Below are 17,663 nucleotides of genomic sequence, written 5' to 3' on the forward strand. Positions count from 1 at the left end.
TTAATTGTACACAGATGTTCATGCAAGTCTTTTATGACTTTAAATCAGGGTGGTTTTTTAAAAAACAATCAAGCAATATATAAATTTTGTGAAATAAAATAAGGACTTGTTTTATAATCTCAGCCTCTGTTTTAACTTATTAGGCTAAAATGAACTATAACATTTTTTAAAGTTTTCATTTCATTTACTTTGTGAGCCACCCATTTTTTTTTCTTATGGGGTGGTTATTTATTCAATACGTTTATACGAGGTAAAAAAGGTGGAAGTGTAACAGTGGGAGACTTCAGTTACAGATAGGTAGCCGTGTTGGTCTGCCATAGTCAAAACAAAAAAAAATTCCTTCCAGTAGCACCTTAAAGACCAACTAAGTTAGTTCTTGGTATGAGCTTTCGTGTGCATGCACACTTCTTCAGATACACTGAAACAGAAGTTGCCAGATCCTTCTATATAGTGAGAAGGTGGGGAGGGGTATTACTCAGAAGGGTGGTGGGAATGGGTGATTGGCAGATAGCTGTGATGAGCCTGTTGACGACTCTTAACGACTGCAGTAGGTCTTACAGGAAAAAGCAAGGGGTGAGAAGGTGAAAAATGGCTTTGTCATGTATAATGAGATAAGAATCCAATGCCTTTGTTCAGGCCAGGTCTCTCCAGGTCCAGGTCTGAAGTGGGAGACTTCAGTTGTACAGAGGCAGAACTGGAGCTGAAGGAGCCTTTGGGACTGGTAAAGCTGCTATAAAATACACCCCAGAAATTAGGAATCTAAGAAGGGCAACCTTATCCAAAAGAGGCAGTAACTTGGGGTGGCAGATTTCAGGATGGCCGCTATCTTCCTATTGTCATCTGTGGAGGGGACGGGAGATATGCAAAATAAGTAGATTTAGATCTGTTTTAAGAGCATTTCCCCAACATGCTATTTTAAAAAAGCCAGGAGTGGCATGCTAATCAAAGCAAGGCACAGGAGCAGATTCCATAGGCAAGCTATTATTTTTGCAGCAGTTTGTTAGGATCCACAATGCAACTTAGTCAGACATACTCAAATTAGGGTTTAGTGTACTCAGCATCTCCTTTGACTAATGTAGGGTCCTGCACGTGTTGTATAGTGATGAAAACTACAGGTTACCAAAGGTGTTTCAAACTGGTGGCAGCCACAATCTAACATGAATATTATAGGCTACCACTTGATGAGCCAGCCATCACTGCTATCATTTTACCTTCTGCAATCATTTTTTATTTGTCAAAATGAAAAACGACCATATAAAACCACCTTTCTGCTTGTGTCAAGGTCTTTTTGTCTTAGGTTAGCCACCTACCTCTAGATGTATATTTTATAGGAATCAGATAAAGAACAAAGAACTGAGTAGCAGTTTAAAATGGAATGATTAATGCTGTGTGTCAAGTTCTGGAAAGCCTCACGTACTTCTCAACCTAATTTTTTTCTGTTTGTATATAAACCCCAGATCTCCCTTGATAACTGAACTGAAAGGGAATCATTCATGGGCCCACTCCTCCCTTTATATCCAAGATGAGGAACCTCTGGCCCTCCAATATTGCTGGACTACAACTGACCCTGTTGTCTGGGCTGATGGGAGCTGGAGTCCAAGAATATATAGAGGACCAGGCCCCAGGCTGGCTTCAAGTCATTCTGCTAGAATGAGATCCCACTCAAAGAACCCCGTGCCTTTACTTGATGTGTGTGTGTTCTAGTAAGGCACCCAGAATTATTCTCACATGTTTCCTGTTCACTTGGACAAATGGCAGCTATATTACTTGTTTTGCATGTTAGTTCTTAGAATGTCATGCCAGAACAGTACAGTGGTACCTCAGGTTACATACGCTTCAGGTTACAGACTCTGCTAACCCAGAAATAGTGCTTCAGGTTAAGAACTTTGCTTCAGGATGAGAACAGAAATAGTGCTCTAGCAGCGTGGCGGCAGCAGGAGGCCCCATTAGCTGAAGTGGTGCTTCAGGTTAAGAACAGTTTCAGGTTAAGAATGGACCTCCGGAACCAATTAAGTACTTAACCTGAGGTACCACTGTATTTAATACAACTCCTTTAGAAAGAAACTCTTCTCCCCCCCCACCCCCTCTCTCTGACATGCCCACAAAAAACCAGGTTGTCCACACCATCACCACAGATACAAATATAAAGATTTCAATACTTCTGTATTAAAGTGCAATCCAAAAATATTACAGAGGAAACTATTAAATTATGGAAAGTGGTTAAGCTTCTTGGATTTAGATTAAAATGGTTATTAGAAAATTTCACCCTATGCCTGCTATACTGACTAATATTCTCAGTTACTAAAGGGAAGATGGTCAGAAAGGGATCCATGAATACAAACTAGTATGAATGGTTCTTGCAAAATATAGCCCCTTTAGAGGAGAGGAAAAGATATCCTAAGAGATTAGGCTTTACTTAAGTTATATTTTCCATTATATGTGGAGCAAGAGTTCTCTTTGGAACAGATAAGAGAGGGGGGATTATCATGTGAAAAATAAAAGTTAAACCAGCAACAGCTTATGTAAGCAATCACAGTATTGTGTGCTGCTTGCTGGCAAACATCCTTTTAGCCCTTCCTCACTCATTTGCCATCTCTTCCAACTTTGTTCAAAAGCAAGTCTGACATGCCTTTCTCTATTTCAAAGTGAGCTTCAATACTTCCTCTCACCCACATCATTCACCATTTTAGCCCTTTCTAGTTTCATTAGTGCCTAGCTCAGCTGGCTGAGCAAGGAGAAATGGCTTCACTATCTATCTCAGGAGTTTGCTAGAATAATAGCTCTTTTCTATAAAGTACTCTCCTATTAAATAGACTCTGCTGCACTTGCTGCTACTGGGTACCAAGACATTCTGGACCTGGATTGGGCTGGTTTCCAGGAGACCAAGACATTCTGCTTGGGTTGTGTTTCCAGAATGCTTGACACGGGTGGGTTGCTCTTATTTCTGTACCCTATACTTTTTGCTTAGCTTCACCCCTCAACTCCAAACTACTAATTTCAGAAAGCCACGTCTTTGGTTCCAGTTCAGATAAATTGACCCTTTCCAGGTTTCTCAGCTGCATTAGGAATTAGATGAGCAGACAGATAGTCTGGCTTCTCTTGAATGTGAGACCTTCTCAATGTCCCCTATACCAGAAGACAGGATACACTTTTAGAGACACTGATCCAACAGTCAAAAGAGAAAGCAGAAGAGAAACCTATTACATGTTACTTCACATGATTGTAAGTTTCCACCAGGCATCCCTTTTGCAAGGGATAGGTTGCAAAAGTGTAGAGAACATGCTTGTTGCAGAGCCAGATGCAGTTTCATCATGATAAGTTGGAGATGCACCGACATATTCAAAAAGACAGCTACTGGTTAGCCCTTTGGTTGCTTCCCCAGGCCATCTTTTTATACATCACTGGAGATTTCCCCATAAGTCCTCTCTGCTACTTTCCTAGAAAATAAGATAAGCCTCCACATATTTATAGAATTCCCTCATGCATTAAACTGCATGGAATTATTTTTTTTAAATGCATGGAGTTAACGCAGTTGTAACATGCCACACTGATGCTCACAAACAGAGGTGCATGGAAGCAGAATACTCCTGTCATATTCCTATCTGTGTGTCATTATTCGAGTGTTTTTGTTCCATACAAAGAGCTTCAGTATTTCATTCCTACTTATGTGAAGTGGCTTCATTTGCATTATGCATATTTCACCTCTCCTGTCAAACCAAGGGCTAAAATAGTCATGGCTGTTCTATTCTGGTCTCAGGAGAGAAAGCAAGTACTCAGGAAAGCAATACTGTCACTGCTCTTTTGTATTGCCGTGAGGAAAGTTTCAAGAACAGCGGGTGTTGAAGAGTCACCCAACATCGTGCAGGTTAGTGACACAGGATGACCTAGAGTATACAGAACCAAGAGGAGGCGGCAGCAATGGCAAAATCTTCTAGGAGAAAAACATGGGAGGACAGCTCCTGGGCTCTTCTCAGTTATTCTTCTTCTCCTCAGGTGGTGAATAAGGAGGTGGTTGATCCTAAATTAAATGGAGGCAGCATTAATGTGGCACATCCACTGTACATGGGACGCCTTTTTTACAAAACACATCAAAACTTTGCTCATTTCAAAGTTTCAGCACACTATCATCATGCTTGGAGGGGCCATCATGTTCAAATGGGCAAGGCATCTAATATGAGGGTCCTCAACCCACAAGGTATCTTGTTCTTCTCTCAATACAAGTTTAAGTCCAGTACCCCCTAGCAATACACTTCAAGATGGAGTACACAATTTTATATAATCTGCACATGCCAGTGATAGGATGGCATTTAACACATGGCTGTAATGGCACCTTTTTTTTAAAGGAGGGCTGCACTCTGGATTGTCTAAGTAGTGTAATTTAAATAATTTAAGGTTTATTTTGTTTTAATGCAGCCTTTCCCCCTTAGAATTCAAGACACTCTCTCTCTCTCTCTCTCTCTCTCTCTCTCTCTCTCTCTCTCTCTCTCTGTGTGTGTGTGTGTGTGTGTGTGTGTGTGTGTGTAAAACTTCCACTGAAATGGCTCTTTATCGCAGCTTTATAGCTTACTGAGAGTGACACAGAACATTAATCACATATACTAAAAACCAAGCAAGAACAAAAACCTAGTAATACAAATGAGGTTATTACTTGTAACAAAAATTGTTCTGTTGGCTGCCAGTACAGGTTAAAGAAATAAGCTACAGTGAGCATTTCTCACATTATTCCAAGATAGCATCAAAGCTAAAAGGAGAAGTGGGTCAATCAAATAATCTTGTACCAAGAAAGTGGATGCCATCTTGTGTCAGCAAATTATGAAACTGCAATATGTTTCATAGATTCTGATTTGCCTCTTGTGGATTTTATGTTATTTGTGATCTTTTCCAACAGAGCTACATTCCAAAATTCATCATACCATCTGTCTACAGATAGTTAATCAGCCTCCTTCCAGTAATGCGATATCATGAGCTTGGCAGCCAACAAGACAAGTCCTCACTGACGTTTATGCAGATGGAGAATAGGCAAAGCTCAGGGTCCCTATGTGCTGTTACATCTGGCCCTCCCATTTTTTAGTACGGCTGGTATCTCTACTACAGGAAGCAAATACACCAAGTATGCTTACTGTGCTGTAAGAAGCTGTACTGTATACTTCAACCAGTTGCAAGTTATGTCCAGCTGATTGCTAGCATAGCAAGAGTTCATGCTATTTTCCCTCCCTATACCCATCAGACCTAGTGAGGTTCCTTACCATAGGCATGTAGACATTGTGAGGATTAGCCGGGTTATAATATGCACTGGAAGTTGCCTCTGTTGCTTTGTTGCCACCTAGTGCAGAAGGAAAGAATCAAGCATCTTTAAAAATACAAAAATCCACACTAATTATATTCACAAAGCAAATGCTGCTTGTTTTAGCACAATTTTTAGATTAGGCAAAAGAGCAGATTCTGCAGTGTCAGCAAGAAAGAATTAGGACATGACTAGACTAGCAGTTGGTTTGTGGACATGCTGAACAGCATTAATTCTGAGGAGACAGGGAACAGGAGAAAAGATGCCACAATGACCACAGAGATAAAGATCAAGAGACAAGATTTTAAGAGAGAGAGGTATCCACTTATACAAAGAGTAGTCCCAACATGTTTTTTCAGGATTAGGTAGCCACCTGGAATTTAGACTGATTGTCTTCTGTAAACAAGCATTCTGGGATCCTAAAACCTTCTGAGAGCTTGCTCAGGACGGCAATACCTCAAGGACCGTCTCTTTCCATATGAACCTACCCGGACCCTGAGATCATCTTCTGAGGCCCTCCTTTGTATGCCCCCTCTTTGAGAGGTTCGGAGGATGGCCTTCTCTGCAGGGGCTCCCCATCTGTGGAATGCTCTCCCCCCAGGGAAGTTCGCCTGGTGCCTTCATTACAGTGGAACCTCTGGTTATGTACCGTCCTCCTTGCGAATGCTTCGGGTAATGAGCTCCGTTAACCTGGAAGTAGGTGCTCCAAGAAGCAAACTTTGCCCCGGGATGCGAGTGGGAGACCCCATTAGCAAAAGCACACCTCGGGTTCAGAACGGTTTCGACTCAAGAACATACCTCCAGAAAGTATTAAGTTCATAACTGGAGGCACCACTGTATACATCTTTAGGAACCAGGCAAAAATGTCCCTCTTTAACCAGGTATTTGGTTGATCCAATTTACATCCCATGCCCTTTTAAAGTGTGTTGTTTTTTATGGGGGGGGGCCTATTGGGTTGCTGTTTTTATTTTTATTAGGCATTTTGTGGTTTTATATCTTGATTTTATTCTGTGAACCGTCCTGAGACCCCTGGGTATAGGGCGGTATATAAATTCAAATAGTGATAATAAATAATAATAAATAATAATAAATAATAATAAATAATAATAATAATAATAGATTTTCACAGCTTCCTTGGCTGTCATGGCTATTAGAACAGGGTAACTCCTCACGCTCAACCGTTCACCTCTCTTCAACAAAGAAATTATTCAAAACCTTTAAAAAAGCTACATTGGGAGACTGATCCAATTCCCCCCTATTCTAAACGGAAACTTACCTGGCATTCCTGGCTCTGTCCAGGTTCTAGGAGCTGAAGGTCCTGCCTGAGATGGGGCCGAAGGTCCTGCAGAAGGGCCGGGGTATGGAGGAGGAGGAGCCATGTACATGGAGTTCATCCCAGGAGGTGCTGGATACATGCCTGAGGACAGATAACAGATGCCATGTCTACACGCGCATCACAGAAATATTCAAGGAGGAGCAGTTCACCGGGACAGGATTTTCCCATGCTGCATTTCATCCTCTTTTCCCATAAGCTCTCAGGGAGCTTTCCCCATATCAGTTACATGCTTAAATTGAGACAACTGCTATTCAAACTACATTGTCCATACTGATCCAGCAACTGTTCCCACTGGCTGGATAGAAAGCAAGGCAGCAGCAGAGGCTGAGTCACCACATACAGATGTACTGTGGAGAATGTACCTACCAAAACAATGCATGTAATACTTGAAGTCAAGGACTAAGTCTTACTTTGTTTAGCGAAATGACCCAATCCACGTTTAGTGTGTTCCAAGCATTCTACACTGAATAGGATCCCCTCCACTTTCGTGCTACTGTTGATATTCTCTAGATTTGAGCATTAGTCATCTCACCTACATGGAATAGTTATATATATTGTCTGGTCGTATAAACTACTGCCCTTTATTGAGTGACATTCTTTTACGCAATCTGCTGGAATTTTTACCTGGAGGAGGAGCATATGGATATCCCATAGGTTGTGCAGCAGGTCCATATCCATTCATTTGTGCAGGCATATAACCGTATGGTCCTGGTGGTGGTGCGGCATAGGCCCCTGGTGCAGGTGCATATCCTCCTGGAAAAGGCGGAGGGGCATAGCCCCCAGGGACAGGTGCATAGCCATAGCCAAAGCTCTGGGCAGGTACTCCCCTAGAAGCTGAAGAGGAATATGTTTAGTAAGCTAAAATCAGCACATGAAACCCTGGACTTCTTGTGACGATGTCTTAAATCAGTCTACATTTAATTGATGAAGGCAAAATTATCTCCTTTCCCTTCTTGATGTTTTTGCCAGTTTTGCACCTAGAGCAGGACAGAACCATGAGGATGGAAATGAACAGGTCAGTTAATGGAGGCAGCCAGACTAACTAAGGGCCAACTACTGCTAGCAAAACCAGAAAGCAAAGCAAATACAGATTAAGCAGCAAACGGCATGGGGAGGTGGAGGAGAGAATCTTACCATCACTAGCAAGTTTGAACATCAGTTGCCCAAACTCTATGGCACCTCCACTGAAGAAGCTCATCTTAAATGAAGCCTGTCCTTCCCAGCCACCTAAGAAAAACAAGTCAGGTTAAATGTTAATTAAGACAGCTTCCCAAGAGATTGCAAAGATAAAAGTTAATAGAGTTAATTTGGACCCATATGCTTCTGGGCAAATGAAAACATTTGTATTTTAATTTGATGGCACGAAAGGTAACTAAAACAGATGGGGAAGCTCTAGATGTTATTTGACTTCAACTGCCACCAGCGCCAGCCAACAAGGCCATGAGTCAGGAATGATGGAAACTGCAATCTAACAACACCAAGGAGGGGGAGGGAGCACAACAGGTTGGTCACTTCTGAGAAGAAAGTGAAATCAAGAATAGTTTCAACCAAGTTATAGTATTAACACCAGTATTAACCCATCAAGTACTTCTCCTGCAAACTAGGTTTCACCCTCTTACAGATACAAAGAAGATTCATCTTATTTCAGGTAGTATGAAAAAAAATAGCTATATAAAATTAGCAGTTGATTTGATTGAAAGACCAATAAGTCAGATGTTTTCCATGGATTTATTAATTTAATCAGGGTCTGGAACTTAACTAGAAAGTAAAATAAGAATTTCTACCAGCAGAATCTTTCACTTTCTTATTCCAGCAAGCATCCTTAATAACTCGGCAAGAATATATTTGCTGAAATGAAAGTTTTTTTAAAATATGTTTCTGAAATAAAACAACTTTTTCCTCTTCCCAAATCAAGCTATAATAATAAAAAGACTGAAGTGAAAATCCTCATCGCTACACTAGTTACAATGAAAATAATGATTTGCAAGCCAAGAGGCTGTGTTCATAAAAGGAGTGCTGAAACACAATCAAACTCAGCAGGGAGGGGTGTGTTTTTAGTAAACACACAAACTCACAGGAAAAACTAATTTCTAACATGTGATATTCACATGAGACACTGCCCCACATTTCCGATGCAATCATGCTCTTCAAGACCAATGGAAAGGGGGGGAAAAGACCAATGGAAAATAAATCACTGAAGTAGATTTTGCACAACTTGATTTAAACTCAGTGACACAATAAATACATTCGTCACCACAAGATGTAGTACATACCTCCAGGTTCTGCTTCTATCACTCCTTTGATATAATTGGCAGAAAATACGGGCTGTTCAATGGAGCATCCTTTCACCTTGTAGAAGGGCATCATGAAGGACATCATTGGGTCCTTGCCCTTGGACACAAAAATAACCTGCAATACATTCAATTATCAAACTTATACCACGTGCTGTCTCTTCTATACAAGGGCCAAAGCAGCTAACGCAGGGATAAAAATATGTAATATAAAACTACGTACGAAACAATCCAGGACAAATAACTAATTCTTCAAAGTGAGAGAAAGCCAACACCCCATATCAAACAATCAACTGAAGACTTAAGTCAGGAATTTTTATTTAATATTTATTAAAATAAATGAAAAATAAGGAATCATAACCAGTTTTCTACAGAAGTCCCTCCACCCACTCAAATGTCTTCACCCTTTCCCTAAATGTCTACAAAATTGGGCTGAGACAGGCCTCTTTTAAGAGCATGGAGGTTCCCCACCAAGACCTCTCGCTGGCATATTCCTAATTAGTTTAGAAAGAAGGTGGGAATCTTTTTCATCTTGAGGCCTAATTCTCTTCTGGGTAACCTTCCAAGTGCCACATGCTCTTTCTGAACACTCTAAGAGTCTGCTAGTTTCTACACACTCTTTCCGTCCTCCATCGTGGCACTATCAGAGTTCAAGGACACATTCCAACCAGGCAAAAACAACACCACTACTCCTGGAAGGTTCAAAGTAAGGCCAGTGAGGTGGAGGCTGGAAAAAGGAAGTGGCATTCTATACCAGCAGAAGTTTCTGAACAGTATTTAAAGATAGACTTATGTAGAACACCAAACAACCCACAAAAACAGTTTTCATCTTGTGTCAGTCAGAATGCCTTCTTGTATCTTAAGCCAACATGAAATTTCAGAACAAAATGATCTAGAAAATTTCAGAATTTGTAGTAGCCATGCAGAATGCATGAAAGAAGAAAACTACTTCTACTCTATGATTTCAACTACAGCCATACCTCGGGTTGAAGTAGCTTTGGGATGAATATGTCCGGGCTGTGCTCCACGGTGACTCGGAAGTAACGGAGCGCGTTACTCCCGGGTTTCGCCCTCACAGATGCTCAAAATGATGTCAAGAGCATGAGCGGAAGTGCCGAATCACAACTTGCAGACGCGGGTCGCGTTCGCTTCTGGATGCGAACGGGCTCCAGAACAGATCCCGTTCGCATCCAGGGGTACCACTGTAATGTAGAAAAAAATATACCTACACTAATAGTATAGAAAAGAATGTACTGAAGAATCTCACACTAGCTGTAGTTAGATAAACTACGAGTGACTGCTGTCCTGACTGAATGACCCTTCAAAAGGTGTCTAAGATGCAACCGGCCCTCACTCAAGACTTACCCTGTAAGGAGTGAGAAACACCATTCCTTTCTTGGTGCCTTTGAAGATCTCTGGTTTGCCAGTCACATCAGAGAAGGTCAGCTCCACATCTTTACAGTGCTTGAGAATGCTTCAGGGAAGGAGAAAAAATATGAGCACGTGAGCATTTCTTAGTGGGCTATGCAAAACATGCCAGTACTGATCGGCGAAGAACCAACTCTACTCTACTCACTGGGAGAGCCACTGCCAAGCCCAGACAGCCGTTCAGAAAGCAAAACCCAACTCAGCAGATATATTTGCCTTCCCCTTCAGACACTAAAAGGGAACACAATTCTCCTGACATTTCAAGTCTAAAGCAGGACACGAGAGAATCCGGTGAACGGGATTCACCTAACAAGGGCTTCTACTTGTGCAAAGGGACTACCCCCTCCCTCAATCGTCCTAACTGAGGGTTGTATCCAACCGTGTTACTCAGTTGACAATAAAGCTTCAATTAGTGAACAGGAGAAAAAACAGGTTAGCAATTCCCCTCCCCTTCCCCAGCCTCCCCAAGTCTGAAGAACTGATTTTGGCTGTATAGGGGGAATTACAAAAAAACAAACACAACCCCTTCCCCTTACTGCCAGCTGAGCGGTACTGGGAGCTCTATCCTGACAAGGCAGATCCCCATGTGATGTGCTCTACAGCTGCCTCTCATTCTGCATTCTTCCAAGTGTGTGTCAAACACTTGCTAATATTAAGGCTACAGAAACTCCCATATGAACAGTCTTTGTTCTCATCAGGATACCCCTAAACCATTTCTTGTTCAGGGAAATTTTACTGGTGACCTACTACTGCTCACGAACAGGTTATGAAAGAGCTGTGCTCTCTCACTGACCAGCTAAGAATCATGTGACTGATTTAACTCGCTCTGGCTTCCCTTCCAGCTCTTTTGTTAGCCCAGAGCCAATTAGTGAGAGTTTTCTAAGTCAACTGAATTTCATTCTGCCAACGAGGTTTGCATGCTCTGTTCTGTAACTGGTCTTGTGGCTTATAGTGTCAGGTTTTTTGTTATAAGCGATCCTGAAGCACAGGTGCTGTGGGACCAAAAAAATTAATAAATAATAGATCAAATGATGCACTAACAGTCAATACAGTGGAAACTTAAACTTGTTAATAATTAAGTTGAAATCATTAATCCTGTTGTGACTGTCGTTTATAGGTGCTCAGCTCATCTTTCAAAAATGCAATAATGCTTCCATTGGCTTTTAGAGACTTAAAACAATATGCAACAACATATAAATTTACATGCAAGCAGGGCCAGCTCATGCATGAGGCAAGGTGAGACGACTGCCTCAGAGGGAAGGATCCACAGATCTGATCTCCAAGAAATGCTTCGCCTGCTGCTGCTGCTGCAGTGGCCATGACAACTGTGGCACTCTTAGGAGGCCAGATCAGCTGTGTTCCTCAGCAGACTCCCTGCCACATACCGCCTCTAGGCAAATAAGAGGTGCTACCATCCTTGTTCCTGATGTAGATCTTCACTCACCCCTTCTTCCCTGGTGGTGGGGGAGGACATTGTGTAGTTTGCCTCAGGTGCCAAAATGTCTTGGGCCAGTCTATTTTCTCCAGCATCTGAAATTCTTCTAACCATGATCTTCTGTTTAGAAAACAAACTGGACTCTGTGCTACACTTTTCATAATTTGCAAGTACAATTAGCATGCACTTGGCTTCACCATTACTCTGCTTTTATTGTTCTTGGTCATTCAGCTGAATAATCAACTGAATAATATAATTGTCAATATCCACAGTGAAAGAAGGATACTGACAAGCTAGAACATGTGCAGAGGAGGGCGACTGACCAGTAAGATAAAGGGTCTGAAAACCAAACTTTATGAGGAACAGTTAAGGGAGTTGGGTATGTTTAGCCTGGTAAAGAGGAGACTGAGAGGAGATATGATAGCCATATTCAGATTATCTCAAGGGCTGTCCAATGGAGCAAGCTTGTTTTCTCCTGCTCTGGAGGGCAGGACATGAACCAATGGATTCAAGTTCTTAGAAAAGAGTTTCTGACTAAACATCAGGAAGAACTTTCTGACAGAGCAGTTCAACAGTGGAAAAGACTCCCACAAGCGGTGGTGGACTCTCCTTCCTTGGAGGTTTTTAAGCAGAGGCTGGATGGCCATTTGTCATGTATGATCTAGTTGAGATTCCTGCATTGCAGGGGGCTGGACTAGATAACTCTCATGGTCCCTTCCAACTGCAATTCTGTGATTCTAAGACGGTAGCTCAAATCTCAGCAGTGAGTTGTTGTAGGAACCCTGTGCCAGGAATAGGGACAGCACAGAGAAGGGATGTCTACTCCATTTGTCAAATTTAGCTTACATTGGGAAAGTAACATGTCAATTCCAGCAACAACAGGAACAAGGGTAAGAAAGAGATACCAGTATTGTGATGGTTATCAAGAGCTTTTCCGTCTGCCCTGGCCAGACGACAACTATAGTCTCGAAAAGACAACTATGTAGTCTACCAGATCAAGTGAACTAGCCAGCAAGCTGGAAGAACTATTTTCCCTTAGATACAATTTGAGGGCCAATCATTCACAAGTTAAATTTTCTGGCATGCTGCCAATCCAGCAAGTAATTTTTGACAGATGAAGACTGATGCTCGCACCACCTAAAAAACCAATGGTGCTTTGTTTACACATAACAAGGCAGAGAGCAACTTGAATTTCACATCCACACCATACATTTAAAGCACATGGCTTCTGCTAAAGAATTCTGGGAACTGTAGTTTATCCCCTCATAGAGCTACATTTCCTAACATTCTTAAACCATAGTTCCCATTATTCTTTGGGGGAAGTCACATGCTTTAAATGCATGATTTGGGCAGGACCAAAATCACAGCCACGTTAATGAGATGAGCTCTGCCATAAATATTTTTGGCCAATTGTTATCAATTGATTATTGTTATCAATAACAATTGTTATCAATTGATAACAATAACCTAGTGAGGTAAAAATTGACACCAAAACCACCTGGAGAACCACACTTGTATACATCAATTCACAGCACCCTTACTTTTAAGATACTTTCTGGTTCTTCATGAGGAAAAAAATGGCAAGATATCTTTATTCAAGAGAGTTCTCTGCTGCCCCAAACACTGGATATCTCCTTCACTGAAGGGGATAAATGGCTGCCCACAGCCCATCTGCTTAGTCTGTCCCAAATATGCTTCAAAGGAATGTAACTGTTTTTAGTATTACTTTGTAAACACTGGTAAAATCGACATTTTCCTTTTATGCTTCACTGGCACGCTAGTCACTTTATCTCTGGCAAAGTGGCAACCCGGTCGGCGAAATATTCAGGAAATAAATGTGCGCTGATCTCCACTCTCTCATACTGTGGGGGATCAACGTGTAACTTGCGTGTAGCACATGACAAAGGGAAAGCACGGATTAGGGTCACACCCACCGAGGGCTGAAGAGGAGGAAATGTCACGAACTGAATTAGCCTGCGCAGCAGCTTACGCCTAAGGCACCGACCCTGAGTATGCGATGGGGCAAGTGGGCGCCACGGAGAAGAGAAGGCCTTACTTCCGAGTAAACACCTTCAGGGCTGCGCTACAAGGGAGCGAGTTTATCTACCCACAACAACACAGATCAAGGGATGTTTACCCCTTAAAACTTTGGCCCCCCACCCACCCATGAACATCAACCGGGCAGGAGCCCGAGGGAAGAAGGCACGAGAGGAAGAAGGGGGGCGGGGAATGCCCTGCGTAACAGCATTCACACGGGCAGTTAACTGCTACGCGCGTGCGTCACAATCGCAATTCTTGGGGAGAGATTTGGCGCTGCTTTCGGTGGCCGAACCAGGGTCGACTTTTCTCGAGAAGCCGCCCGCGGTCTCCTTCGAAATAAACACGGGCGAGGGCCCCCCTGGCGACCCCCGAGGCCGGGGATGGCGCCCCCTTCCCCCGCTCCACGTCTCCCCTCGCCTCGCTTCCTTAGTTACCTCTCCCCGTTGGGCGGGATCACCCCGCCGCCTGCCGAGTGGTGCCTGTTCACCGCCATCTTCCCGGCCAATAGCGCCGCCGACCGAGACGGCCCTCCTCCCTCGTCCCTTATACGAAGCGGCGCTCGAGTGGCTTCGCCGCGGCCGTGACCTCACGGCGCACAGGCCCGCCTCTCGGTGGGGCGGGGAATGGGGCGGGCGCGCCGGCAAAGTGAGGGAAGGAAAGAGCGAGGAAGAAGGGGGAAACGAGCAGACCGCGGGGTATCGAGGTCCTTCAGCCGCAGGGACAGAGTTCCCCATAGCTTAAAATCAACAAAGAGCCTAAACTCAGCGGCGTATTCAGATCTAACAAATGTATCCCGGGCTTAATGCCTGCACCCCGGGGGGTTGGGCTAGATGACCCTGGGGTCCCTTCCAGATCTACCATTCTAGGATTCTGTTCTGCGACTTCAAAGAGCCCTTTGCTGTGAGAAGCCGGCAAAGCGGGGCATGGACGCAACAGCCAACCCACCTCACCTCTCGCCTACCTGCGATTCCCAGCAACGTGTGGAAGTGGGGTGTCAACAGTGAAGTCAGAGGAAAACGAAATGGGTGGGTGGGGGAATACAGACTATTATTATTTTTTTGCATTGCGTTTCCATCTCACCGCAGGGATTACATTTCCTCCATCTAGTGCGCACTGGCTTCATACCTCTGAGGAAGAGGACTCTAGTCTGCCAAAGCTGTGCCACCAGCCGTTGTAGTGATTCAGAGACATTTCCTAGTTGTTGTAGCAGCTAATAAACTTCACTATGTTAAATCTTGTCTCAAGGTATTGAACCCAAACTTATTACAGCCGTAATACATGTATTGGTTTTTAAGGTGCTGCATGATTGTATTGTTTTTTTGCTGCAGACTAACATTACTGCCCTTCTGGAACCTCTTGATAACTGTGGTGCTGTAACATTTTTTTAAATGCTCAAGGCTTGTTTTTCTTACCCTTCTCTCTTTCTGTTTGCATTTAACTTGTTGCTATAGTCCTGGCAACAGTTTGACATATTGCTATATCATATTTAAGAATATGGCACAATACCTTAAAACAGTTGTGCTATGCTCTTATAGCTGTACTTGGCTCCAAAAAGTAGTGACTGTTCCATCCCCCTACCCCAATCACAAAACCTTGTTTCATATCCCATCTCCTCTCATGGCTACAGTACAGTAATTCAGATGTTAGGTTGCTTGTAGGCTTCCTGGAGACAGCTGGTAGACCACTGTGGTAAGAAGGATGCCGGACTTGATGGGTCTGATGCGGCAAGTCTCTTATGTAAATGATAAAAAAACACAAAACCACAAATTGTGATTTTAGAAGTCCACTTTGTTCGGGATGGAAACAGCAGCTTTACAGTAAATGTCAGATGTGGAGCCCTTTGGAAATATACGTAGAGTTCAATTCACAAGGACAGCTGTGACTGTATGATATTAATATTACCTTTGAATCAATCAAGACTATTTTTAATACAACTATGTTGCATTCATAGTGCATGTTGAAGACATAGTCATGCAACCTTGGGTTCCTTAACGTAAAAAGTGTGTTATAACTTCAGCCATACAGCAGGCGTTCTGCTAATTTATAGTTTGTTCATTAGTCCTTCATTGGTGAACTGGGACCAAAGACAAGGTGGGCTACAAACAGTAATATTACTGCCATACAAATTATATACAAGAGGCAGGGGAAAGTGAATTTTGGGCTAATGGTGGGTTGTGAGTCTGAAAAGGTTGAAGACTATGGCTTAGAGTAAATGACAAAATCTACTTACAAATATTATCAGGGCAACAAGCACATCTAGGATGGCCTTGAACAGTATTTATCTGGAAATGTACTATCAAAGGACTAGGATTATTTCATATAATTTTATCAACTCTCACACAACCAGGCCTGTGCCGTGGGGGTGGCCAGCAGGGACCACTTGCCCGGGGCTTGGAGGGCTAAGCCAGCCGAGAGGGGTGGCACCAGGGACTGGCACCTTTTTTTCCCTTTTCTTGTTCTTCTCCAAGCTGGGAAAGTTCCACCCCATTGTTGTAGGGTTATAATATATGTGACACAATAATGCTGAAAGTAGGTGTCATGTGTACCAACTCTGACCCAAATGGAGTGTGTGTGTGTGTGTGTGTGTGTGTGTGTGTAAGGAAAACTAAGCAAATAAACCAGTTGTTCAAAGAACGTTTTCTTTAATCCGACAATAGAACACAGAAAGTTAAGTCTAGCAACATTTACATCACTGGTATGTGTCTTTTTGTCATTTATCTCAACCAGGACTGGACAGATGACAAGAGGACTTCATTATGATACTGCCATAAGCTAGAGGCACCAGGAGAATCTAGGCTACGTTCATTTACCATGCTTGTATTAGTTTCTCTGCCAGAAGAAGAAGAAAATAATCTTAGTGTAATCTACAATTACCCATGAACTTGCTTGCAAGAGGATCTAGATTTCCAAAATACTTTAGGTACATCTCAGTATGCACAATGACAATGTAGGATTTTCAGAGACTACAGTAGGATTCCACTGATATCTTTTTCTCTGCACCTGTGTCTCTTTTATGGCCTTGTTGTCTAGATCCACGTTTAACGTTAAAGAACCTCAAAAAGAGGGAAGCCAAAATTTTACTATGGGGCATTTGCTTTCTTATTACATTTATAACAGTAGCAGTAGTAGTACTGTAGTCATAGTCAGCAGAGTGCTATTTAGGGAGTTTGTGTGTCTTGGGTGGCATTTGATCTGGGCAGATTGGAGTGGAGCAAAAGATAATTTCATATTAGTAAATACCACAGGCTGCAGCAAAAGGCTATGAACACTGTGGCATTCTCAGCTAGAAAAGCAAAGATCCATATTGACAAGGAGTGTGTGCATATCTCTGCTTTTTCCTCTTATGGACAGCATGTACTATAACATGCAAATTTAGATTTGCTATAATATAAATGGAAATTATCTTAAAATAAATGGACCTGCTCAGCTCAGCCTGAGGGTGAAACTGTAACGTTAATCTTGCTATGCAGCAAAGTGACGAACAATATTTTACCGTTTAGATTGATGCAGGCAGAAATTGTTCAACAGAAACTAAAACCATTAAAACTTGGATTTGGAGTTCTCAGACCACAGTTCCTCCACCAAGGAAAACAAATCTGCATTCCTCACACCTGTTGGTCCCATGTACAAAGTAAAATATAGCCCTATAGTCACAGCAGCTAAATCTTGAGTGAAAATAATGTCCCTTTGACTGGGTAGTCAAGTGCACCAAACCTTCATCAGACAGTAGCATCAATGCCTGAAGATGTAGATTTAGGATGAAGCTACCACTCTGGAAGTTTTGCCACTATGCTTGAAATAAAAATAGCTTAAATGGATAAACATTCATGGCTTCTAGCAGCCTTGACT

General features: G+C 42.6%; 1 protein-coding gene across 1 annotated transcript; it reads right to left on the reverse strand.

The window, feature by feature from the left end:
* Positions 1-2,146: 2,146 nt before the first annotated feature.
* Positions 2,147-14,407, reverse strand: WBP2NL (WBP2 N-terminal like). Its single transcript, XM_028745719.2, has 8 exons — positions 14,249-14,407; positions 10,277-10,385; positions 8,894-9,029; positions 7,755-7,847; positions 7,245-7,454; positions 6,561-6,701; positions 5,247-5,323; positions 2,147-4,018 (listed from the first exon to the last, which is right to left on the reverse strand). Exons 1-8 carry the CDS (start codon positions 14,305-14,307, stop codon positions 3,971-3,973), a joined length of 873 nt encoding a protein of 290 aa, XP_028601552.2. The 5' UTR covers positions 14,308-14,407; the 3' UTR covers positions 2,147-3,970.
* Between the last annotated feature and the right edge of the window lie 3,256 nt (positions 14,408-17,663).

The sequence above is a fragment of the Podarcis muralis genome, chromosome 10 (genome assembly GCF_964188315.1).
Source record: "Podarcis muralis chromosome 10, rPodMur119.hap1.1, whole genome shotgun sequence".
NCBI lineage: Eukaryota > Metazoa > Chordata > Lepidosauria > Squamata > Lacertidae > Podarcis > Podarcis muralis.